Source organism: Curcuma longa, chromosome 11, assembly GCF_044706935.1.
Source record: "Curcuma longa cultivar G26 ecotype Majalengka, Jawa Barat chromosome 11, ITB_CL_G26_1.1, whole genome shotgun sequence".
Taxonomy (NCBI): Eukaryota; Viridiplantae; Streptophyta; class Magnoliopsida; order Zingiberales; family Zingiberaceae; genus Curcuma; species Curcuma longa.
In genome coordinates this window covers 15,967,186-15,989,905 of record NC_133871.1, presented here as the reverse complement: position 1 = coordinate 15,989,905, position 22,720 = coordinate 15,967,186, and the positions used below count along the sequence as shown (strand labels likewise).

Below are 22,720 nucleotides of genomic sequence, written 5' to 3'. Positions count from 1 at the left end.
AAAACTGAAAGTCCAGCCATATTTTACTTTTTATTTAACAAGATAACAAAGTAAGTTAAATTTAAAATTAATCAAACTATTTAAATTCAACTTACTTGTTTTAAACTTGAGCTGTTGGTTCGAACTAACTTTAATTTGATTCATTTTTAAATGTAATTAAACTTTTAATTCGATTTTTTTACACAGTTATTTGAGTTTTGTTTGTCAACGAGCTAAATAATATAAATTCATATTTATAAATTAATTTGATAATATATATTTTATTCCTAAACAGTTCGTTAATATATATATATATGTATATACATATATATTAATTTGATAATCACGTGAGTATTTAATATAATTTTTTAATTTAAATATTATATTTTAAATACTAAATACTATATTTTAACTCAAACTCTAAAAACAAATTACATTAAATGTTTACAAATAAATGTGTAACATATATATATTCAATTAGTTTAATAAATTATTAAATTTTATTTAATTAATTAATTTTATACAAATGAATATAAATGATTTTATTAAATATTTACGGTCAATTGTTAGACGAATTACCATGAGTACTTCTAAATTCTAATTCATCCGATAGAAGAATTAGAGAAGATTTCCACCTCTAAAATTAATTTAATTAGAATATCTAAATCATTAAAAATAATTATTGTTTAGGGTTTTATTGTATGACATAATTTATGCATATCCTCGTAATGGATAATGCCAAAACAAATCTTTTATATTTTAAAAACTATTAAATAAGACCTATTTCATTTTTAAGACTAAAACACCTTTTACTTTTTAGAAATCTTAATTTATTTAAACCAAGCTATTTGAGGAAACAAAAAATGTGAATAAAAGGAAATATTCATTTATTTTAAATTTTCAAAAAGAATAAAATAAGCAGTTATTTTTAACACAATCGTTTTGAGACATTCAGCCTACTTTTGCACTGCCGATTTTACTCGTTCACAACAATAAAAGAATGTCATGGTGTATCTTAGTGACAAATAATGAGCAACGCTAGCAATAAGAATAAATTAAACTACAAATTTTATAAAATAGATTTTTGTAAAACAAGCAAATCAATAATTTGTAAAACATAAATTAGATTAAAGTGTAACCTAGTGTTCAATTGAGGTATGATCGAGTTTAGATGGGTATACTAAAGTAATTTAGAAGCAGGAGCAAGGTATAAAATAAGAAAGCAGGTTCTGTAGCTTCTCAAGGTTAATTTACCAGTTTCCATCATGTAAATCCATCATTATACATTGCATCATAACCATTCAACGAGCAATCGGCAAGAACAGCGCCCAGGTGCGGCTTTCAGTGGGAAGCCAAACTTGATATTTACACTACTAGTTTTGAATCTAGGGCAGCTGCTATACTGGCATCGCCTTCTTCCTGCTTACAATAATGCTATTATAAGAAAGTACTCTAATATACAAACGGTTTAAATAAGCAGAAATATGTATTCATTTTTTTTAATGTTTACCTCCATTCCCCATTTGATGTAATCTGGAGACTCGCATGCCTTGTATTCATCGACCAAGCTTTCTATTATCTCCCGAGATTCATCAAACTCAGAAAGATCATTATCCTGATAAAGCCAAACAAAATAGTATAATTAGATACGAGCTAACGACATACTTAAACTTTTCAACTTTCATGAACACACAATCCATGAAAGGCTTTGATGTTATGACTTCAATCCAAATGTAGAGTCTTGGAACCCTTGGACTTACAGCAAACATTGGAAACTTTCGATAATTGTCAAGGAAAGCCTGTTTTTTCCTCAGCTTTTCATACTGACCCAGGCATTTGCTGAAAAGATGCCGAATGCTGGTATGGTTTGCCAGCATTAGACCACTTACCTAAATGAATTTACAGAAAGTTGATAGAGTTAAATTGGACTTCATTCATAGAGTGGAATATCAAATCAAATTGAATTTTCACATGTATAAGTCTAGTCATGACAACCATTCCAATCATTTCTCAAAATAGATCTCATTCACAGTTTCTTCATATACTTTCCAAATGCTTTTAGAACAAGAGATTAGGCTTCTAGATGGTGTTAGAAGTTATCAATCTAAAATATGAGACAAAAGAGGATAAACTTTCAAGAGATGGAATGCTGGTCTTGCCAACTCATTATCTACAGAGAATGCAACGAGCAAGTAGTTTTACCCGATGAGTAGTTTGGATGTATGGCGATTTTCTAGACAATGCAACCTGCAAATCAACATGATGAAAGTCAAACCAAATTGAATCAATTGTAGCAAAAGGTGAAATCCACCACACCAACGACCCTATATGATTGGTCCCACAACCATATATGAGGAGGTAAATTGGGAAGTTGTAGTTGACCACTATGAGAAAGAGCATTTTTCTCGGCTGAACCAAATTGAATCAAAAAAACCATACAAATTATGTCATCCACCTGACCTGAATGCTAGCTGGGCCCCACTCAATAAAGTTAACGAGCTTTCTTTCACGTATCCTTTGCAAGCTTTCATGTACCTGGATGAAAGAACAAAGTGATAAAGATAACAGGAGAAAGCCAAAAAAGAGCTATTTCATAAGCAGATTACAGATTATCCCAAAAACATGTCAATGATAAGTCATGAGCAACAAACAGCTGCTAGTTAAAGATCCATTATATTACTTGAAGACACATAGCCATGGATTCTTACTAGTCCATAAGAAACATATTGACTGGTGCTTTCCTGCCCTACATAGACACCGTAATGTGTATATAATTTTTCACTGTTGCTAGGTATCAAAATCATTGTTGACATTTTTTGTAACAGATGCATTTACAGACTAAAAAAACTAACGAATGGACAAGTAAAAACTTAGCTTCATAGATATAGGGAAAAAACACTCAACCTAGTTTCCAAACAAACTATTACCTGTGTAGGATCCACATCTCCTTGGATAATGTTTAATATGGATATATACTTAGCTTGGCTAGCTTCTTTTGTGCGAGCATAAGATGACACCATAATATTTTTAGTCTGCCAAGGAGAAATCAGTCAGAAGTAGATCCATTTAGAAAAAAGCATTACAAAATAATAGTAAAAGGAAGATTCCATTCACCTGCAAAAGTCTCCTCATCACATCTAGAACAGTAGTCTTACGTATCATATTGACCTGAAAAAAAAAGTTGCCAGCAGGAAATTCACATACCAATCTCTAGAAACAAATGACGGGAAATGCTAGGAGCAATTTGTCTGAGGCAGAATTAGAATGCATGAAGTCTAAGAATATGATTCTTTGGACGGATAAGTGAGTGGACAGATGATAGAACAGGTTCTTAAAAATTTGCTCCCTCTTGTTGTTTACTTGGGCCGATGGACTAGAGTAGATGAAAAAATTGAGCAGATCAAATGGGTTCCAGTAGCTCATTTATTATCCTCCCAAATCAAGCACATCAAGGAGATATTCATATTTCTATATTATTTTAGTTCTTATCCATCCTTTTATGATCTTATCCATCTGTCCAGATCAAGAACTATATTACAAAAAAAATATGAATCATTATACTTTTAGCATAGAGATGGTGAAACAATCATTTAGAACATCCTAACAAGTGCATCAAGACTTTTTTTTTCTCAAATTGACATGCAAGAAATCCCAGAAGAAGATTATGACAAGAATCAAGACAAATTGATGCACCTATTATAACTGATGCAAGTGAGTAGTAGAAAGCATCAACATGCAATTCAACTTGACAGATAAGAAAACAAATCAAGTTATTAATTGCTAATTTTTTGTTGTAGCAAACAGAAGACGAAGTATCCTAATTTCTAAATCTTTTCCTCATTTTTGAGATTTCCTGCCCTATCTAATTGATGATCAACTCCATAGGAAAGCACAGAACTGGACAAAATACAGAAAACTGAACTGAACGTAGAACACTTTATCAAATACAAGAAACTAGGCAATCTCATAAAAAAATATTAGAATGCCACTTATAAGCATATAGATGTTTAATGATGTAGACTTCCTTCTTGGTCTGCTTGCTTCAGCAGATATAGCACACAAGGACAAAAAGGTTTTGATTAAGCTCACTATCTTTGGAAAACCTGAGGCTCTATTGATATTAGTTATATATTAGGCAGACTAGTACCATGATACCCTTCATAATTCAATTCACAAAATATACAAGCAGAATTGTAAAAGGAATTGTCAAACCTGTCGTTCCACAGTAAGTGGTGTATATCCTGTCATCAGAAAATGGCATCTTGGAGTTGGAATCAGGGATGCAAGAAGGCCAACCAAATCATTGTTCATGTATCCTGGGTACCGCAGAGTAGTTGTGCTAGCAGACATGACTGTGGAGACCAAAGAATTTGTTTGAACAAAAGTAGGATTCATTAGGTGAAGGCGCTCCACAGCAATCCTATTCAATGCCGTATTATCGAGAACAACGACACAATCAGCATTCAATGTCAACCTCTTTAAAGTCAGAAGTGAATTGTAGGGTTGGACAACCACATCACTGGTTTCCATTTGGTTAGGGAATACACTATATGTCTGGACAAGTTTTTTGCTGTAGCGATCATTCAGAGTCTCCAAGAGATACGAACCCATACCTGCACTACATGCAAATCACACAAAAGGAAGAAAACAAATGTTAGCGAGCATGAAATTGTGAATCAAGATAGTTACTACATGACATAAACTACAAATATACTGACAATGATTAATGCAGATGACAAACCCTGGACCACACATCTACCACTTAATGTGGTAATAAGATGCATATTATTCCTTGCACACATGTTAAGGGAAATATGGAGCAATTATTGACAAGCATGGCAACAATATAACTTTCAAGAAGAAAATTAATTTTATTTTAGTTGACATGGTAGAAGGCAAGTACTTCCTATAATAAAACCTATCAAACTCAATAGGCTGATTGTTTTCCTAGAATAATATTGTTCATGTTTCCCCTGATAAACAAATTTCTTTACACATTTCTAATTTGATTCCACATCAACAGAAAAAAACTAGAAAATATCTCCATACCTGGGCAAGAACCTTCTTGGTTATTATCACACAGAAACACATTCTCAAGTTAGAAAAAATTATCAATGATCTGATCGCACATTATACTGCATTCTTATCCAGAGAAATTATTTTTCTGTGTGATTGTGTAATTAGCTAAAAAAGGCAAAAAAAATGCAATAATGGTAAGCATAGAAATACAAGCTTTTGGATTAGTCCCATGTAAACCAGGAAGAAGATCAGCATTGGTGCACAACCTATTGAGCAATTAAACAATTCAACAACAGTGTTAGCTTTAATATGCATGACAGATGCAGGATTTCAGAATACAATACTATGATAACAATCAAAAAAGATGCTCACTATTATTGCTCATATACAAAATTCAAAAGACAATTCAGAATTGACAAGAAAAAAATCTGTTAACTTACATCACGATGAAATATCAACATCATTTATATCTAATTAGAGACACCAAGGTGATGAAAGAGACCCAATACCTGAACCTGTTCCTCCAGCAATTGAGTGGCATAATACAAAACCTTCAAGACTATCACTTCCATCAGCTTCTCTGTCAACCATATCCATGATGTCATCAACAACTTGCTCACCCTGGAAAGGCCAAGTCACAGCAAATCAAGGTTAAGTCACATTAATTAATGGTATGAGCATTAAAAATAATGCAAATAAATAACTAAGAAAGTCACTTCCACATGGTGATAAATCGTGTTAAATTTTATGCCAAGAATGTTTGGTTACAGGAAAAGACCTGATCAAGGAAAGAAGTAAACAAACAGCCTCCTTAGCTGAAAGTAGTAAAGTAATATTATTCGTGGAAAAGAGAATAATTAAATATATACAAAGATACCAACATAATACCTAAAAGTAACACTTACTCTAAGCAGCTGTTGGAAAGCTGACATTCTACACATTTATACAGTTAACACTCTCCTTGTACATGTTAATAAGAAATCAATCAGATTTGAGTGGCCCAAGCCAACATGTGAACTGATGGGATAGATATTACTGACACATGATTTATATAAGACACAAACATAATTCTGAATGGCTACACTATCATGGTGGGACTAAACTAACTCTAATAATCATACAGCAAATACAGAAACAGTTTTCACTATGGCACCAGCGGATCATCACTAACCATCAAACCAAATTACTGTGACAGAACCTAGGAGGATATGCTAAGAGAGGATTCTTACAAGGAATTTTCTAAACTAAAAGGTTACACCACCGTGTAAAAATAGATGGTTAAGAAAGTAGACAGTTACATCACCAAAGAGCCAATGGACCCGAATATGTTTCTAAAAAGTGAATATATCTTTTGGTCAAAATCCTCAAAACATGAAAATTATATTCATTGACAATTAAAACTGTTAATTTCTTTATGCAGCGCTATTGGTAAATAAACAAGACACACTGCTGACCTTATATAAGTTAAAGGTTACAATTAAGTATCCACCTTCCATATATCTGATTTAATAAGAAAAGGAATGTGAATAAAAAAATAAAGCATAACGTACTTGATGGTAACCACTAGCCCAGTTGTTCCCAGCTCCACCACCATGGTCTGAGAGAAAAATGTTTTCGTGGTTGTAAAGATTTCTGTATTCACTATTTTGGATGCCATTAATTACCCTTGGTTCCAAATCCATCAGAAGAGCTCTCGGTATATAGTGTTGATCGTCAGCTTGATAGAAGAACACATCCTTCCTGTCACCACCCTGTGGCAAGTAATAGAATATACATTCGTGTTCGAGGTATTATATGCCTCATAGTAAACAGTAAAAGAACTCCATGAACACCAATAGGGTTAGTGCAGGAATATATAGAATGCGCACTTGGAATTTTAGCTTGAGTCAACTTTCAGAATAAATAGTAGAAATGGGCTAGTATTCCAAAATCAATATAGTCAATGAACTCTGGAACACCAGTAAGTCAAAGAAAAGAAAGGCAAAACAAACATTTTGGCAAGTCAACCGACTTCCAGAGGAAAATGCAACTGTGTACGCTCAAGATAGAACTCAAGGACCACTAATTCATCAAAGCCTTGACTATCTAATTAATTAGTAAAAGTAGCAAAACTTTGGCGCAAAGGGATCTGCGATTTACAGTGGCCGCGGTCTTCAGGAGAAATCTTCGAAGGAGTCAGAGAACGAACCTGAGTGGCGAAATCCTCGAGGAGGCCGTCCTTGCCGATACCGTGCTCGAGGCAGAGCTGCTTCCAGAACTCCATGCCGATCTGGTTGCCGCATTGCCCGACCTGGATGGTGATGATCTCGCGCGGCATCTCTGCAGGAGGCGAGCAAGTCGTCCGAAGAAAGGGGATAGGGTTAGGGCTTCTTCTTCTCGGTCGAGCTTCGTGCCGCTACTCGACCGTCTGCTTGGTGGCGATGCGAGATGGGGACGGAAAGGGGTTGGGCATCGAAGAGGAGACGAGGGAAATGATTAAAAGGGGTTTGAGGTTCTCTAGAGATTGGACCGGATAAAAACCGAACCGGTTTTTTTGTTAAAATGAGGTGAACCGCACAACTCGAGTTTTAGACTATACTCGTTAGGATTCAACAGTTGGGTTTTGGGGTCCTTTTGTCTTTCCACTAGTAAGGCGGGTACACATGGTAAACTAGGTAAAGTCGACGTTGCAATTTTCAATTTTGCCCCTTAGTTTTCCTTTTTTCCAATATTTTCCTCTCGAAAGATTCCCGTTTTCAAATAGGAGCAGCGGTTGTCTGACTCGAGAGACCAAACCCTAGCACACGAACTACAATGTCGGACTCCGATCCTGCTCCGCCTCCATCTCCTCCAGTGTCCGCCGCCGCTACACTCTCGCCGACCACTGTGAGTATTTTGGATTTTGCTTTGCTTCTTCTTTCGCTGCCGTCCTCGTCCAGATCTCTTCGTTTTAGTCAGTGCCTTTGTATTTCCTTATGGGATCTTAAAATGGGAGGTAAATTTTGACAAGAAAAAGCAGGACGATTTGCAGCCCGTCGCTGCTAAAGTTGCGGTGAGATAATATTACACTATTTTGGTGTCACCGGAATATTTTGGTTTAAATTCGTTTGATTAAGTGTAGCCGACTTTGCAGGAATTGAACGAATCACAGTCAGAGTTGTTGGCAAGGCTTCAAGGTCTGAAACAGGTTCGTGCTCTGTTGCTTTTAAGCTTTTTCTGTGAATATCCGAGGGACTAAAGGGAATTAGTATCAGACGCAAAAGCGAAAAATTTCGGAACTTTCTATGTAAGTTTCATTACAGGATTTGCAAAGCTGGAGAACGAAGCTAGATACACAAGTGAAAACCTACAAGGATGTGAGTTCCCATCTCCTATTGTGCTGAAATTTCTCTTGTTTCCTCTTTCCAAAATCTTTTAATGTTCGTGCAAGTTTGATTTTGAAATGCTCTTGCAAATCTGATTTTGTACCCGAACTTCTTAGTCAGGGACACAAGTGTCATAATTAAGGATCAGATTCTCTTGCAGCATTCAAATCTTGGATTTTTAGAATCACCAGGGAGTACTGGTTTATGAACTAGAATTGAATGAATAGATTATGGAGATTGTCATTAGTTTGTTTTAGAAATTTCTTCTTACATGATAAGCTGGTTCTTCTAGCTACGGGCATATGTTTTTTTTTTTCTTTTGAAGGTTCCTAGCTATAGGCCTATGCTTTATTGAAGGTGTCTCTTAGGTGAATGGTCTGTCCCGTGTACACTAACCTAATGTTAATAATGATCTCGGTCTAATATTCAACCAATTTGTCCACTATATGTAGTTTTGTGTTTCTATAGATACTTGGTATGAACCTTGATTATGGTACGCTGACATCTTTGACATGAATTGCCATTTAACTGTACACAAGTGAAGTGATAGTTGGCTGCCCTCTGCATTTTATGCATACCCATGCAATATGGTAATTTCTAATTGATTTTGCTGAATGGTTATATTCTGAGATTATTCATGCAGGAGCTATCGGAGCTGAAGAGTAGACTGAATACTGATGTCGAAGCATTGACATCTGTAAGCCTTCACAATCTTGCATTTATTTTCTTATTTTGTCACATGCAATGCTCAGTTTTCTTGTCTAACTTGATAAAGGACTTCAAAGATTTGAAGACAACTCTTCAAAAGCAACAAGAGGAAGTCACCGCCAGCCTAAAAAATTTAGGGGTATCTTAATATATATCTTCAGTGGTCTTTTCTATGTGTGTGTTTGGATTTTGGAGCATAGTTGCACTATAGTGTTACATTTCCCAAAATCATGGAAACTGGTTCCTCAATTGAATTCATTGAGCATCAAAGAAGTATTTAGCTATCTTGAATGGTGACACTGTATGGATGCATAATTAACAATGTTAACACTTCTTGTACAGTTGAACGAAGATGCTGAAAGTCAAGCCATAAGTGATGGGAATGGCAAGGATGGCAAGGAGAAACCCAAAGATTCGTCACAAGATGGTTCCAAGGAAATCAAACCTTCAGATGATGCTGCGGGCAATCTGCCTGAAGGAAAATGATGCATCATAGATGAGACTTCGGAGTTGCTATAAGCATTTGCAATTGCAAGGGATGAAGTGAAGTTTTATCAACTCTAAATGGAAAAAGATTGTTGTGTATGAGAGAAACTGTTTTTTTTTTAATCCACAACAGGAATGTTGTTATCCTTCAAATGTTTTGTTTTCCTGTACTTTCTTCCTCGCATCTTGTGTTTGATAAATGTTGTTTGGCAGTTTAACGTTCTGGGGCAATGATTGGTTTGCCATAGTTTACCGAGTAATAGCTGAATATTACAGGTCAAATTATGTAGATATTCGATGGGGGAAAATTTTTGCTCTTTTAATATCATTTTAAATCGTAGCCTTCTTCATAAATTCTCTAAAGCTACTTCTAAATATCTTTAAAGTATTTATCTAAATGTCCCACAAAAGAAAAACAGTAAAACCACCGTAAAATAATAAAATCAATCTCAAGGTTTCTTGAAATTTTTGCATATATAAAAGTAACTCTAGACCTTATGACATGGAGACACAAAATACTAAACTGAAAATTAACTATATCTATCAACTTTAAGAGCAAACCATGAGAATCTATGACAAGAATCATGTATTTAGCCAATTTGATGCAGTATTATCAATTGCCAAAGAAAAGAGTGGATCATAAGTAAAAAAGTATATATATTACAATGTATGAACCATTTCAGAACCACATTTGAAACAGTAAAAAAAAAGCAACATATAAAAACTTGTGTTTTTCAAGACAGAAGGAATGATTACTCAATCAAAATTAAAAACATCTTTGGTGCATGCGGCATTCTCTAGCACTTAATCTCCTTCAATCCGTAGGAGAAATATAAAAATGTTGGATCAGTTGCACCATCCTTGTAGTATGCAAAGACAAGGCTTCCGTCGTCATGCATGCTCTCACCCACAAAACTGTCAAAGAGAAAAATTTAGGATTAACATGCGCAGATATTTCCAGTTTTCCACTAATATTGTACTAAAAAAGTAAGGAAAAGAAATTAAAGTTAACATGCATTAAAATTGTCAAACGAAGAAAATTTTGAAGAAACAAATTTAATCCTTACAATTGCAGATCTTTGAGCTTTGAAAGCAAAAACTTGGTTGCTCCTTCAATATGTTTCTTGAACAACTCTTGCTTTTCCTCATCCAATTTAGGTGTTAGCAGCTTAATATAGCGCTTGATAAAGGTCACGAATTGCTTTTTATCAAAAGAAGGTTGTTCCTGTTATTCATAATAATAGTTACAGTTTACCATTCAAAATTAAACAAATCTTTATGATTGAAAAAAAAATTATTGACCTGAAGTCTGAAGGTGTCCACTATATCAACCACTTTAACAGCGGTATCGTCAACACCTTCATCTTCTTCACCTTCTGCGGAAGGATTTGCACCAATATCTACATCAACAGCTCCTTTGACTACCCACTGCAAATCAGGCATTATCTAATTAGAATATATTTAAAATTAACATTATATGCTATGAATAACAGGAGAGAGCACCAGAGTTGGTATAGAATACATATGCTATGAATTACCTTGCCCTCAACCTCCCAAAGCATCCCATTTTCAATTTCCTTGTAAGGAAATGAGTCAGACAACAGTTCGTCACCTAGAAGAACATAATAGACAATCAGACTTGGCAAACAAAAGTTGATCTATATGTGCGGAACATATACATGAGACATAATTGATTCTAGCACAAATTAAATATATAAATAAAAACAAATTGTGAAGACAACTGAAAGTGATAAACTAAACCATTTAGTGCTAACATAAAAAGATACCCATAAGCAAAGATGCAAGGAACCAAAAGGATTGATTTGAAATTACTAGTATTAAATAAATATATCAAAATTATGAGGAAACACATAAAAGAATGATAAGATCTGGCATTGTTAAGTCAAACATCTTTTTGAATAATCACCCACAAACTTGCAAATCCTATAAGTTATAGGCCATGGATATGATTGAAACGAGGTAGTTTTTATGATGAATGAAGCATTAGGATCTAGAAATCAAACATCAGAGATAAAAGTATAATAGTCAATAGAGAAAAGGACATAATGGGAACATCAAGGTGAATGAAATATGATCAGAGAGACCACAGGCTGATTGATAGACTGCCTAATTGACTGATGTTGTGCAACAGTCCCACTATAAATCCAATCGATTTATGGATTTGGCAAGCAAACATAGACATGACACAACGAGAGACTGAGAAAACCACCAACATTTGAACCTTATCCAACCAAAACATTCAGGATTGTACAAAAAAGTTATCTAGGTGGAAACGATAAAAAAAAAAATTGTTGAGATACTTCCATAAAGCAACTTACCAATTTCAAATTTACAGTTTTTAATCTAAGGATATAATTCAAAATCGAAGTAACAAGAAATCAGCAAAAAGAAAAAGAAATCTCCCGTAAGAGTCTAAGATACCTCCTAGCATTAAAAGAACCCATGATTCTGAACTTAATAAGTATTACTGTGTCTCAGAGATCAATTATCTCCCGTTCAAGCTTTTCGCAAGATTATCGTAGGTAACAATTGCTCCGTCTCATAACAACGAGACTTCAGTTACATGTTTCTTGTACTAACATAAACGTTATTTTTTCCCTTCTCAATGCTTTATACGCCCCGAAGCACAAACAAAATCAAATTTTGATCTCAGTAACAGTTTACAGATCTATAGTCCAGCAAAAGCAACAGGCAGAACAGCACAAAATTGTCAGAAAAGATAAGGGAAAACAGGAGAATTTTCAGATATAGCACTAAAACCCTAAAGACGATTTTTATATCAGATCTTGGATCTATCTTGCACATAGTATGATCAATCAAGAAAAAAAACACATCGATCAAGAATACCAGTGAGCAGATCCTGGTACACCAACATGATGCCTGACAGCAGTCGATCAAGCCCTAGCGGCAGATAGAAAACAGCAACAGCAGCAAAGACCGACAAGGCGAGATGGAAAACCCTGAGGGGGCTACCCTTCAATTTATAGAGGTTTGGGCGCACTCCGCGAACGGCGATTTGGTAAATTATGTGCTGAGCCCTAAAATTAATTACTTAATTAATTGAAACATTCCATAAACAAATAAATTTCTTAATTAAAATTATTTAAAATGAGGCGTGAGATTAAAATTGCTAAAAAGAAAGGAAAATTTTGAAATCAGACAAAAAGAAGAGGTAAGAAATTTCAATCACTTCATCACTAATAAACACATCTCGATCTGGTTATTTTAGTTGGGGTCAGTTTATGATTCTATTATTTTATTCCAAAAACTGCAATCTAAATTATTTTATTCTCTAAAAATATGCATTTTGTTCAAAAATAACTACAAAGATAAAATAAAAAAGAATTAAGTATTTCTTATTTTAATTTATAAATAAAATATAGAAATCGTTCGGATGTTTGATTTTTTAAGTAAATAAATAATAATTTTTGTAAGAATAGAATATTTTATTCGATGTATCTAAATTGCACAATCTTTATAGCCAATAACAACGAATCTACCTTTCCCAATCAGCTAACCACTCATTAACATTGACTCCACCGATGTGCCCAATCAAACTGACTTAGTTTGCCAAATAGAATAACAATATATATTATTTTAAAAATAGATTACATTTAAAAAGATTAAATTTAACTATTTTTATTTTATATGAATAGAAAAGTTTAATTAAAAATTGATATTTCACAACCTAATCTATATATAATTTATAAGACAGTTGTATTATTTATGATTTGATCGTTAATATATGTCAATTTTTAAAAAAAATATAGGATCATCGTCTACTCATTTATCTTTTATTCTTATTTTATATTAAATAAATAAATACATTTTCAATCTTATAATTTCATAATAATGTAATTTATAAACATATTTATTATTTAAAATTAATGTATTTGGCGTATCCAAAATAACTTTTTTTTCAATAATAATGGTTTTAAATGGAGTCTTTGTAGTGCGATTAGTGAATAGCAAATGTGTTTTATTTGCCACCTGATATCGAATTGTGTTGCTAAACTTCAGACTAACTTCATCAATACCTACACTGCTGTTTGCCTGTTTTCCCTTCGAGATGCGTAAAGCTTCAATAGATCAACAGCTGCTACATAAATTCCAGTAAAACGTTTGTTGTGTTTCGAAAATAAGTGCAATAGAACAACAAATTGAAGTTGCTCACCAAGAGGCATCATAACAAGAAAACCTCATAGTGAGCACACAACCACTATCATGTCCATTTTTAGTACATGGGGACACAGCAATCATTCCTCCATCGCGTCAACCTCAGCATCTTGCGTCTTGGACTTCAATGGGATGACTTTGGTAGTCAGTACCTCTGCAATAGCATGAACATGATCATCAAAGGAAAAGTATGCAGGGAAGAAGAATTCGGTTTAGTTTTCAGCTCCTGGAGATCTATTTGGATTCTAAAAACATACCGGTGTGACCCTTCGTGAAGTTATAGCCTCTTGAACTGGTATAGGTCCTGGGGTTTGGCAACTGATGATTCCTCAAGTAGTCAATTTGCCCCTGATGAGAGAGAAAGGTGAAATATTGCATTAACCAGGGCAACAAAAATGGAATCTTTTGTATGAAAATTCTAGTGATGAGTGATACCTTGGTTATTACACAAACATCAACGTTGCTTCCGCTGCCTAAATCATTAAATATGCCAGAGCATATTGCTTCACATACTAGCTTTATTCCTTCATCTTTCTGCACCAAAAAAGGTAGGTATGTAAGAACTCCAGCGTCAAACTGGCAGCAAACCATGATTACAGTCTTCTTTGTTCTTCAATGTCATTATCAAAAAAGTCTTTGCTAAATTTAGTGATTAACCCTTTATTAACTATGTTTATTTGAAGCCATTAAATATTAAAATAGCACTCCCATTTCATAAAATCAACACTAGATGATCAAAAGTCAAAACTATGCAACAACAGTAGTGCAAAATACATACAACAGATATCCCATATTGTTTACTTACAGTAAGACCTTCTCTGAATTTTGATTCAAAGACTGCCATTGCAGCAAGAGAACCAGAGCCCATTGTTGCAAAAGGCAGGGTGTCAGTTGAACCATGAGGGTACACCTACATTGTGTCATGGCATCAGAAGTTGCAGAAGACTAGGATATATCATAAAATAAGAACAGTTAACATTATCTGGAGATACTGCACTCACCGTGTGAAGATGAGGTCCAGTAACATCAACTCCACCAAGAACCAGCGCAGCACTAACATGACCTTGGTAACTGTAAAACAAGAATTCACATTAAGATAGCTTGTTATTACTAAGAAACATAGGAGAGAAATCCTATTAGGCATGTCGTGTTGATAATGAACCTGAAAAGGTGTGATTTAAGAAGCGTAAGTGCAGTAACAACTCTTGATTCCCGACCAGTTGCATAGCGATGAAGCTGCAACTGAGAGCTAATCATATCTGGAGATGCAAATAGATACAGTACACTTTGTGTAAATTGGCAGCAAGTTATAGCACAAACAATAAAAAGGTTTTGATTAAGTCTTTATAAAACAGAAAGTAAAAGAAAGCTGCTGTCGAGGTCAAATGAATAATTGGAACCCCAACCTGTTACTGCCTCTGTATCAGCAGCAGTTCCTGCTCCACAGCAATAAATATTTGGTGCAATGTAATGAATTTTTTCACAATTCTTATCTGCAACAATAGGCCCTTCAGTCGCCCTAGTATCAGCTCCAAGAATGACACCATCCTGAAATATAGGTCAAAAAACCATTAAACCTTCTATTTACATAAAATAAACAAAAGCATGCATCTATCCTGTGCAAGCCTTCCTAAGAAACTCTTATCATTCTTTGAGAAGAGAGGGCATGAGCCAAGCTTGTAAAATCCTAGGCTTTAATATATTAATTAATATAGTTAGTAAACCATAAATTTGAGCAAATAGATTTTTTTTTAAAAAAAAAGATCACATGTAGAAGCAATCAATCATAGTTAAGCAAAAACACCAAGTTAAATCTCACTGAGATCGTAAAAACAGAGAAAAAAAATCCTCAGTTGGATTCTGGATGCCAAAAGCAGTTGAAGACCATAGTTCATGTTTGAAAGATGCCCAACATCCACAAGGACCTCCAAAATTATTCACATAATTATGTTTTTTTTAATATTCCCTGATTCTTTTTCATGAGCTCAAAAACACTTTAAAATATGTAATACTACTGGGTCATTTAAGAGCTTTCAAAAATATAGAACATAGTCTACTATAGCCTCACACAATTTTTAAAATCAACTAAAATCCCTGAAACATGCCTTGATACAAGAAGCATGTATTGTTACTGAGCTTTTGCATGGCTTCAGAAGATGAAATACATGCTTTCAAATTGGATGTATTTACAAATTTAAAAAGGCCAAGGGAATAATTGAAAACGAAAAGATCTACTGAAGACAAGTCAGATGTCCATATCAAAATTATACTTCAGTTGTCCACTTCAACAAATATAAAGATACAAGAGAGTATGTCAATTGTAGAATTCTTAGGAAATTGATTCGAGCATATAAATAAAACAACTGTGTTCATAATATTCCAATAAAAGATCAAGCAATACATGCCAAAAACTTGAGTTGAATAACGAACTATATTACTTCATCTGCAAAATAAATTTAAAAGACAAAATTATTTATGCAACAAGCAACCATAACAAGTCAAAACATATGCACCTGAAAAACCAAGCCAACAATGGTAGTTCCAGTTTTTCTAAACTTTGGTAGTTGAATGCCTTTTTTCAGCAGCATTTCATTTCTTTGACACAAATCAAAACTAAAGCCACCTTTTGTTCGAGCATCCACAGAAGCTTTAGCCATTCTGGATAGGAACCAAAATACAAATAAAGAAAAACCACATTGGAAATTATGTTCTGTTACAAGCCGATGAAACCAACCAACTAGCAGAGATAGATAATATTGAAAGACAATAGGAAAATATTCACAAATTTTCATACCAAAGTTAATCTCCGAAAGAACTTTGAATTGACAGCTGACTTAGTAAATCAGTTAGGGAAAACTAATGATTGTTTATGCGTCCAATTAATATCGGATCTGTCGCAGAGCGGGGTAACTCAAAAATAAATCTCAAAACAAAACCCTAAAACAAACATTTTAGAACAGTCCGAACCCTCTTTATTTATCTAGGTTTGACTGGAGAAGAAAAAACAAGTTGTTATGCCAATCGATCATATTTGTGACATTCACAACGAAGAACAGCCGAAATACGATGCGATGAGAGAATGCAAAGCATATTTTTGCATACATGTAAACATAAAACGAAAGAGAGAGAGAGAGGAACTACCCTTCTCGATCTCCCACTCTCGCACTTGCTTTGGGATCACGACGCGATCGCGGCTCTAAACTGCGAAGGCTTCCCCTAGCAAGCAGATAACAGGTTTTTCTTGGAAAACAAGGCAACTTAATGGGTTTCAACGAAGGGAACCCGACCGGAACGGCCCGGGAGGAATCGGATGGCCCAACAGCAAATGGCCGAAATAATTTACAAATTTTGATTTTTTTTAAAATAAAATAAAGTGAAACGTAATACTAAGCGAAAATGCTATGCTGCGTGCCGACTTCATACGCGCCCGTGCGCGACAGTGGGATTACCGTCCATTACACGTGATCGTGAAGATTGGACCATTCAAAAGTGGGAATGCATAGTGTCGTGAGCGCCCGACCCGTCGCTATACCCGCCGCTGCCGCTTCGTCGTCCGCCCACCGCCGGTCGCTGAACCGAGCCCGATCGACGCGCCACTCACCGGCGCGCCGACCGCGCCGGAGTCCGGCTGATTGTGGCCGGAATCTGACCGAATTCGATCAGAAATCGCCGCATTCAACAAGCGACGCCGGCGGTCCTTCCTCGATCGGTATCCGGCCGCGATTTGGCCCACAGTGGCCTGCGCACTGGTTCGACAGTTTCCGATCGAATTCGGTCGGATTTCGGTACAATCCGACCGGAATTCGGTGTGCGCGCCGACGAGTGGCGCGTCGACCGGGCTCGGTCCAGCGGGTGGCAGTGGCCGGACGGCAAAGCAGCTGTGACGATAGTGGCTGAGAGTCAAAAGTGTCACACAGGGATCACGTAAATACCCATCGTACAGCATATCATTTCTCATACCTTTACTTGTGGCAAATGCAAACAAATTATATATTTGATATTGCAGTTTGCAGAAAGACATGCTCACTGCCTTCGTCAACTTTCCAGCTGACGTGTACGTGTTGACAGAAAATTAACAAATGGGCGCCGGAACGACCACGCCGTCCGTGGCATCCCATCGCGATTCTCATGCAAGAATGGTTGGTGATTCTACGACGCCCCTCGCTGCGCGGAAGGAAACCCAACGAGTCTCTCGACCAATCGAGTCGCCCAAGACCACCGCGTGGAGGCCAAACCGACCCCACAGCTCTCCCGCGAAGAACGAGTCCGACGCCTTGAGCCCTCCGCCGTTGGCGGGTCGGATGGGTCCTGATACGACCACGAGCGGGATGCTTCTTTCTTTACATCTCCGCCACCCAACTGCTCTCGAGTGCATTTAATTTGCCAGGTTGCGGGAGCGGTGGATTTGCAGTAGAGAGTGCTCCTCCTGCCCGCTGACTGCGATCGAGATGGAGCAGATCGCAGCAAAGGTCGCTTCTTTGGTGGTGCCGCCGGCGCAGCAGCACCGAGGCGAGAAGCCCAGCGAGGAGAAGGGGAGGCAGCCGGGGGAAGCGAGGAGGAGGCCTTTGGAAAGGTCGACGGTGGAGGTGAAGGGAGCGGGAGGGATCCTCGTCCTCGGCGGACTCCTCGTCACCGCTGCCGTCGCTGCCGGAGTCACCATCGTCGCTCGCAGGGCGCAGGCCAAGCGGACGCCGGCGAGTAAGAAAGAGAAAGCTGAGGGCTTGAACGGCAACGATAAGTGAGTTCATCATGTTTTTGGCATGTGGATTTTTTAGGGACTTCTCCTGTGTGATTGCTTGCTTACGATTTCTAGCTCTTTTTCCCTGCAGATTGGGCGAGAGCAGAATCGATGGATCTGCCGGTATCCAGGTAATTGTTCTTTCGTGAATTGTGTGTGTAGGGTCTAAAGGATGTATCTACATCTCCACAATGACATGATATTGTCCACTTTGGGCCTAAGCCCTCATGGTTTTGTTCTTGGGCTCTCCCAAAAGGCCTCATGCCAATGGAGATACTTTTCATCCCTTTAAACCCATGATCTTTCCCATGTGTTTTAGATGTGGGACTATGTTTGCACCCTTGCAACCCAACAATCCCCCCCTCAAACAAAGGACCACTGGAAGCTCCCCTACCATTTCTCATGGTCCGGCTGCCATGTCCCTCATGGTCCGGCTGCCATGTCCCTCATGGTCCGGCTGCCATGTCCCTCATGGTCCGAGCCTCCCCTACTTCCTTTGTTTAAGGTTCAACCCACATGGTTAGATTCGGATCATGGCTCATCCGGCGGTTAGTCCGGTGAAGAGCGGCCTCGCTCTGATACCAATTGTTGGGTCCAAAAGGATGTCTGTATCTCCACAATAGCATGATATTGTCCACTTTGGGCCTAAGCCCTCATGGCTTTGCTCTTGGACTCTCCCCAAAAGGCCTCATTCCAATGGAGATACTTTCCATCCTTTTAATCCCATGATCTTTTCCATGTGCTTTAGATGTGGGACTATGTTTGCACCCTTGCAACCCAACAATCCCCCCCTCAAACAAAGGACCACAGGCCCCCCTAAATCCTCGATCCACCAGGACTTTTTCACCTAGCCGCAACTAGGACTTTTTGCCCCTCGGTCCACCCGACCTACTAGGACTTTCACCTAGCCGCAACTAGGACTTTTTGCCCCTCGGTCCACCCGACCTACTAGGACTTTCACCTGGTGTCTGGTCCTCTTGATTCAGACACGGGAGCACCCACTTCCTTTGTTTTTAAGGTTCAAAGCACATGGTTAGATCTGATACCAATTGTAGGGTCTAAAGGATGTATCTACATCTCCACAATGACATGATATTGTCCACTTTGGGCCTAAGCCCTCATGGTTTTGTTCTTGGGCTCTCCCCAAAAGGCCTCATGCCAATGGAGATACTTTTCATCCCTTTAAACCCATGATCTTTCCCATGTGTTTTAGATGTGGGACTATGTTTGCACCCTTGCAACCCAACAGTGTGTTCTTGATTTAGTAGAAAACTTTATTTCAAGAAGAACAATAAAGAAAGTTGCAGTAAAAGAAGTGTTGTATTAATTTGGAATTTTGTCATATAGGAGGACGATTGTGTTTCTGCGAAACCAAAGAGCAGTTCATTTGAAGCTGTTACTTGTGATGGTGTTGAAGAACTTGGAAATGGCAGAGAGTTGGGCTGGCAACAACTCGATGAGAAAAATTGGGGGAAAACAGATTTGCGATTGCAGAATGGAATAGGAAAGAAAGAAATTGATAAACAAGCCTCACTTGGTGAACCTGAACATGGAATGATCGATAAGGAAGATGATAAAGAATCGGAGTTAGGTATGAACCAGCAGCAAACTGAGGAACTTGTAAATACAGCCAAGATTTGTTTAGCCCGTGAAGAAGAAGATAAAGATAGCGTGAACCATAATGAAACAGAGCTGAAGGAGTCTATTCCTGCTTGGGGCAACGGAGAGAAAGAAGATGAACCCTCATTAAAGCAACCACATGTTGATGATGCAGAGTCAAATGATGAGCAATCTAACACAAACAAAGCAAACCAATCGACTGACGTTGAAATCAGCAAACAAGGATGTGAGAATGTTCACGACAGAGATGAAAATTTTTTACCATTTTTGGCAGAATCAAAGGAGTCTCAGTTCGAGATGGCTGAGTGCAAATCCAATGTGTCGAGACCAGTGGAGCCTTTAACCTTCAAGGAAATAGTTGAACAAAACGTGGAAGCATCGCCAAGTGAACTTGAAGAACACCAGCAACAAAAAGAACATGAGATTTTGACAGTTGAATCCGAAGACAAGGTGAAGCAGTACCAAACTGAGCAGATTTCAGAGCCAGAGCTTGCTTTGGTTAATGAAGAACAAGAACCAAAGGAGCCTCGATTGCATATGATCGAATCAGAGCCTTTTGCATTAAAGGAGATGAAAGCATTATCAGTTGGACAACAAATTGAGGATGTCTTAAATGAACATGGTATAGAAAAAATTGAAGAACACATTGAAGAAAAGGAAGAGACTGAGGCATCTCCTGAAGGAAACGAAGAAAAGATTGAAAAAGAGACAGAGGAATCTCCAGAAGGAGAAAAAGATGAGGAAGAGATTGAAGACGAGAAAGAGCCCAAGGCATCTCCTGAAGCGGAAGGAGAAGAAATTGAAGAAAAGAAAGAGGCAGAGGTGTTTCCAGAAGAAAAGGAGCACGAAGAGATGGAAGATAAGAAAGAGACTGAGACATCTCGTGAAGGAGAAGAAAAAGCTGAAGATGAAGAAGCAATTGAAGAAAAGAAAGTGCCAGGGTCATCTGTTAAAAGAGAGGATGATGGAACTTACAGCAATCAAACTCAACCTCACATAATTCATTCTGAAGTCATTACAGAAGAATTTTCTACCACGGAAGAAAATAGAAGAAACCGATGAGAAGGCTCAACCTGCGTCATGTGCTGAAGAAGAAGAAGAATCCAACGACAATCAAACTCAAACTTCGCAAGTCATAGATGAACACAAGCAACAGAAAGAACATGAGATTTTGATAGTTCAATCTGATGACAAGGTGAACCAGCATCAAACTGAGCAGATTTCAGGGTCAGAGCTTGCTGAAAAGGAAGGGGTGAAAGCATTATCAATCGAACAACAAACTGAGCATGTCCTAAATGAACATGATCTAGCAAAAGTTGAAGAACACGTTGAAGAAAAGGAAGAGACCGAGGCATCTCCTGAAGGAAACGAAGAAAAGATTGAAGAAAAGAAAGAGGCAGAGGAATCTCCAGAAGGAGAAGAAGATGAGGAAGAGATTGAAGATGAGAAAGAACCCAAGACATCTCCTAAAGAAGAAGAAAAAGTTGAAGATGAAGAAGCAATTGAAGAAAAGAAAGAGCCAGAGTCATCTGTTGAAGGAGAGGATGATGGAACCTACAACAATCAAACTCAACCTCACATAATTCATTCTGAAGTCAGCACAGAAGAAGTTTCTACCACGAAGGAAACAGAAGAAATCAATGAAAAGGCTCAGCCTGCGTCATTTGCTGAAGAAGAAGAAGGATCCAACAATAATCAAACTCGAACACATACAGCTGATTCTCAATTCAGCACTGAAGACTATTCGAAGGTGAAGCAAGTAGAGAAAATGGACAATGCAAAGGAAGAGCCAGAGTCGTTTCCTGAAGAAGAAGCTCAAATGAGAGATGAGGGCTCTGATAGTACTCCAGTTTCTTCTGCAGAATCAAATGAAGCTGCGATCTCACCGGCGGAGGTAGTGGAACAAGGAAAGATTTTACTGCACGAAGTGGAGTCAAAAGTCTCAAGTGACTACTTAAAACCCTCTGGGGAAGTAAAGGTGAAGGTGCATGTAAAAAAGGCAGAAGAAAAGCTACAAGAAAGCATTGCAGAAAGAGAGAACATCCTAGATAACATGGTTCATGCAAATAAGGCAGAAGAAAAGGAAGAAGAACGCAAAATCACAAAAGATGAAATGCAGCATCAATTGATGGCAACGATCAGGGAGAAGGCACTGATGTTGGAGAAACTCTTGATGGATATTCCTGACAGATTGTTGGTGGTTTTGCTGGTAATCTCAGTGACCATGGTGCTGCTTCATTACGCCAAGCCTTTCTCTCAACTCTATCAAATGATTTCTCCCTCCGAAGAGAATTCAAAGGGCATTTGAACTGTGCTTTTTTAAGTGTTAGAATTACATCAAGGACCAGTTTTGCTTGTATTCAGTCTTGATAGTTCTTGTTCGAGAATCATGTGCCTTCTCTATTGCCCGATAGAATCTGTTATGAGGCAAATAAAAACCAGAGGAAAGCACAATGGTTTTGAAAACCTTGCAGTAATTTTGCTCAGTTAATTTTGTTTGTTGGCGCACTAGTTCTAGAGTGTGTTATGTAGATTGAGCCTTTTATCAATGTACAATAGGTACTTTATATGATCTTAGCTTTAATTTCCATCTTCATCTTTTATCTTCATTATAAACACTATTAAAAGG

The 22,720-nt window shown here is 37.3% G+C and overlaps 4 protein-coding genes and 1 pseudogene across 8 annotated transcripts; 2 read left to right on the top strand and 3 right to left on the bottom strand.

Annotated features, from left to right (window-relative positions):
* Positions 1-1,189: 1,189 nt before the first annotated feature.
* LOC141839734 (tubulin gamma-2 chain) lies at positions 1,190-7,434 on the bottom strand. The gene is made up of 11 exons (XM_074727552.1): positions 7,187-7,434; positions 6,549-6,749; positions 5,508-5,619; positions 4,192-4,592; positions 3,094-3,147; positions 2,907-3,011; positions 2,440-2,514; positions 2,182-2,226; positions 1,740-1,868; positions 1,490-1,594; positions 1,190-1,398 (listed from the first exon to the last, which is right to left on the bottom strand). The coding sequence occupies exons 1-11, from the start codon at positions 7,313-7,315 to the stop codon at positions 1,345-1,347; spliced, it is 1,410 nt and encodes a 469-aa protein (XP_074583653.1). The 5' UTR covers positions 7,316-7,434; the 3' UTR covers positions 1,190-1,344.
* Positions 7,435-7,763: 329 nt separating this feature from the next.
* Positions 7,764-9,754, top strand: LOC141840902 (uncharacterized). Of its 5 annotated transcripts, none has more exons than XM_074728994.1 (7): positions 7,764-7,863; positions 7,997-8,029; positions 8,111-8,164; positions 8,280-8,333; positions 8,986-9,039; positions 9,118-9,189; positions 9,393-9,754. In XM_074728994.1, the coding sequence occupies exons 1-7, from the start codon at positions 7,792-7,794 to the stop codon at positions 9,534-9,536; spliced, it is 483 nt and encodes a 160-aa protein (XP_074585095.1). In that variant the 5' UTR covers positions 7,764-7,791; the 3' UTR covers positions 9,537-9,754. The 5 variants fall into 5 exon arrangements, with proteins under 5 accessions (XP_074585095.1, XP_074585094.1, XP_074585093.1 ...); XM_074728993.1 differs by having other exon boundaries at positions 7,994-8,029; XM_074728992.1 differs by having other exon boundaries at positions 7,988-8,029.
* Positions 9,755-10,125: 371 nt separating this feature from the next.
* Positions 10,126-12,521, bottom strand: LOC141840047 (translationally-controlled tumor protein homolog). The gene is made up of 5 exons (XM_074727926.1): positions 12,405-12,521; positions 11,075-11,148; positions 10,839-10,964; positions 10,604-10,761; positions 10,126-10,451 (listed from the first exon to the last, which is right to left on the bottom strand). Exons 1-5 carry the CDS (start codon positions 12,430-12,432, stop codon positions 10,334-10,336), a joined length of 504 nt encoding a protein of 167 aa, XP_074584027.1. The 5' UTR covers positions 12,433-12,521; the 3' UTR covers positions 10,126-10,333.
* A 1,121-nt stretch (positions 12,522-13,642) lies between these two features.
* On the bottom strand, positions 13,643-16,947 carry LOC141839302 (proteasome subunit beta type-7-B-like). The gene is made up of 9 exons (XM_074727022.1): positions 16,875-16,947; positions 16,247-16,391; positions 15,140-15,281; positions 14,896-14,992; positions 14,735-14,804; positions 14,539-14,643; positions 14,169-14,267; positions 13,991-14,081; positions 13,643-13,887 (listed from the first exon to the last, which is right to left on the bottom strand). Exons 2-9 carry the CDS (start codon positions 16,388-16,390, stop codon positions 13,814-13,816), a joined length of 822 nt encoding a protein of 273 aa, XP_074583123.1. The 5' UTR covers position 16,391; positions 16,875-16,947; the 3' UTR covers positions 13,643-13,813.
* Positions 16,948-18,078: 1,131 nt separating this feature from the next.
* LOC141838371 (uncharacterized) lies at positions 18,079-22,670 on the top strand (annotated as a pseudogene).
* Positions 22,671-22,720: the final 50 nt, after the last annotated feature.

What these genes read in the sequence shown, in the direction of transcription:
- LOC141839734 (XM_074727552.1), bottom strand. Translation starts at nt 7,315, where the DNA reads ATGCCGCGCGAGATCATCACCATCCAGGTCGGGCAATGCGGCAACCAG. An exon ending in CACTTACTGTGGAACGACAG is followed by an intron (nt 3,148 to 4,191) that starts GTTTGACAATTC and finishes TTTTTTTTTCAG; the next exon opens with GTCAATATGATACGTAAGAC. An exon ending in GAGATGTGGATCCTACACAG is followed by an intron (nt 2,515 to 2,906) that starts GTAATAGTTTGT and finishes TCTTTCATCCAG; the next exon opens with GTACATGAAAGCTTGCAAAG.
- LOC141840902 (XM_074728991.1), top strand. Translation starts at nt 7,792, where the DNA reads ATGTCGGACTCCGATCCTGCTCCGCCTCCATCTCCTCCAGTGTCCGCC. An exon ending in CTACACTCTCGCCGACCACT is followed by an intron (nt 7,864 to 7,972) that starts GTGAGTATTTTG and finishes TTAAAATGGGAG; the next exon opens with GTAAATTTTGACAAGAAAAA. An exon ending in CCGTCGCTGCTAAAGTTGCG is followed by an intron (nt 8,030 to 8,110) that starts GTGAGATAATAT and finishes CCGACTTTGCAG; the next exon opens with GAATTGAACGAATCACAGTC.
- LOC141840047 (XM_074727926.1), bottom strand. Translation starts at nt 12,432, where the DNA reads ATGTTGGTGTACCAGGATCTGCTCACTG. An exon ending in TTTGGGAGGTTGAGGGCAAG is followed by an intron (nt 10,965 to 11,074) that starts GTAATTCATAGC and finishes CCTGATTTGCAG; the next exon opens with TGGGTAGTCAAAGGAGCTGT. An exon ending in AAGCTCAAAGATCTGCAATT is followed by an intron (nt 10,452 to 10,603) that starts GTAAGGATTAAA and finishes TCTCTTTGACAG; the next exon opens with TTTTGTGGGTGAGAGCATGC.
- LOC141839302 (XM_074727022.1), bottom strand. Translation starts at nt 16,390, where the DNA reads ATGGCTAAAGCTTCTGTGGATGCTCGAACAAAAGGTGGCTTTAGTTTT. An exon ending in TTGTTGGCTTGGTTTTTCAG is followed by an intron (nt 15,282 to 16,246) that starts GTGCATATGTTT and finishes CCTATATTTCAG; the next exon opens with GATGGTGTCATTCTTGGAGC. An exon ending in CTTAAATCACACCTTTTCAG is followed by an intron (nt 14,805 to 14,895) that starts GTTCATTATCAA and finishes CTTGTTTTACAG; the next exon opens with TTACCAAGGTCATGTTAGTG.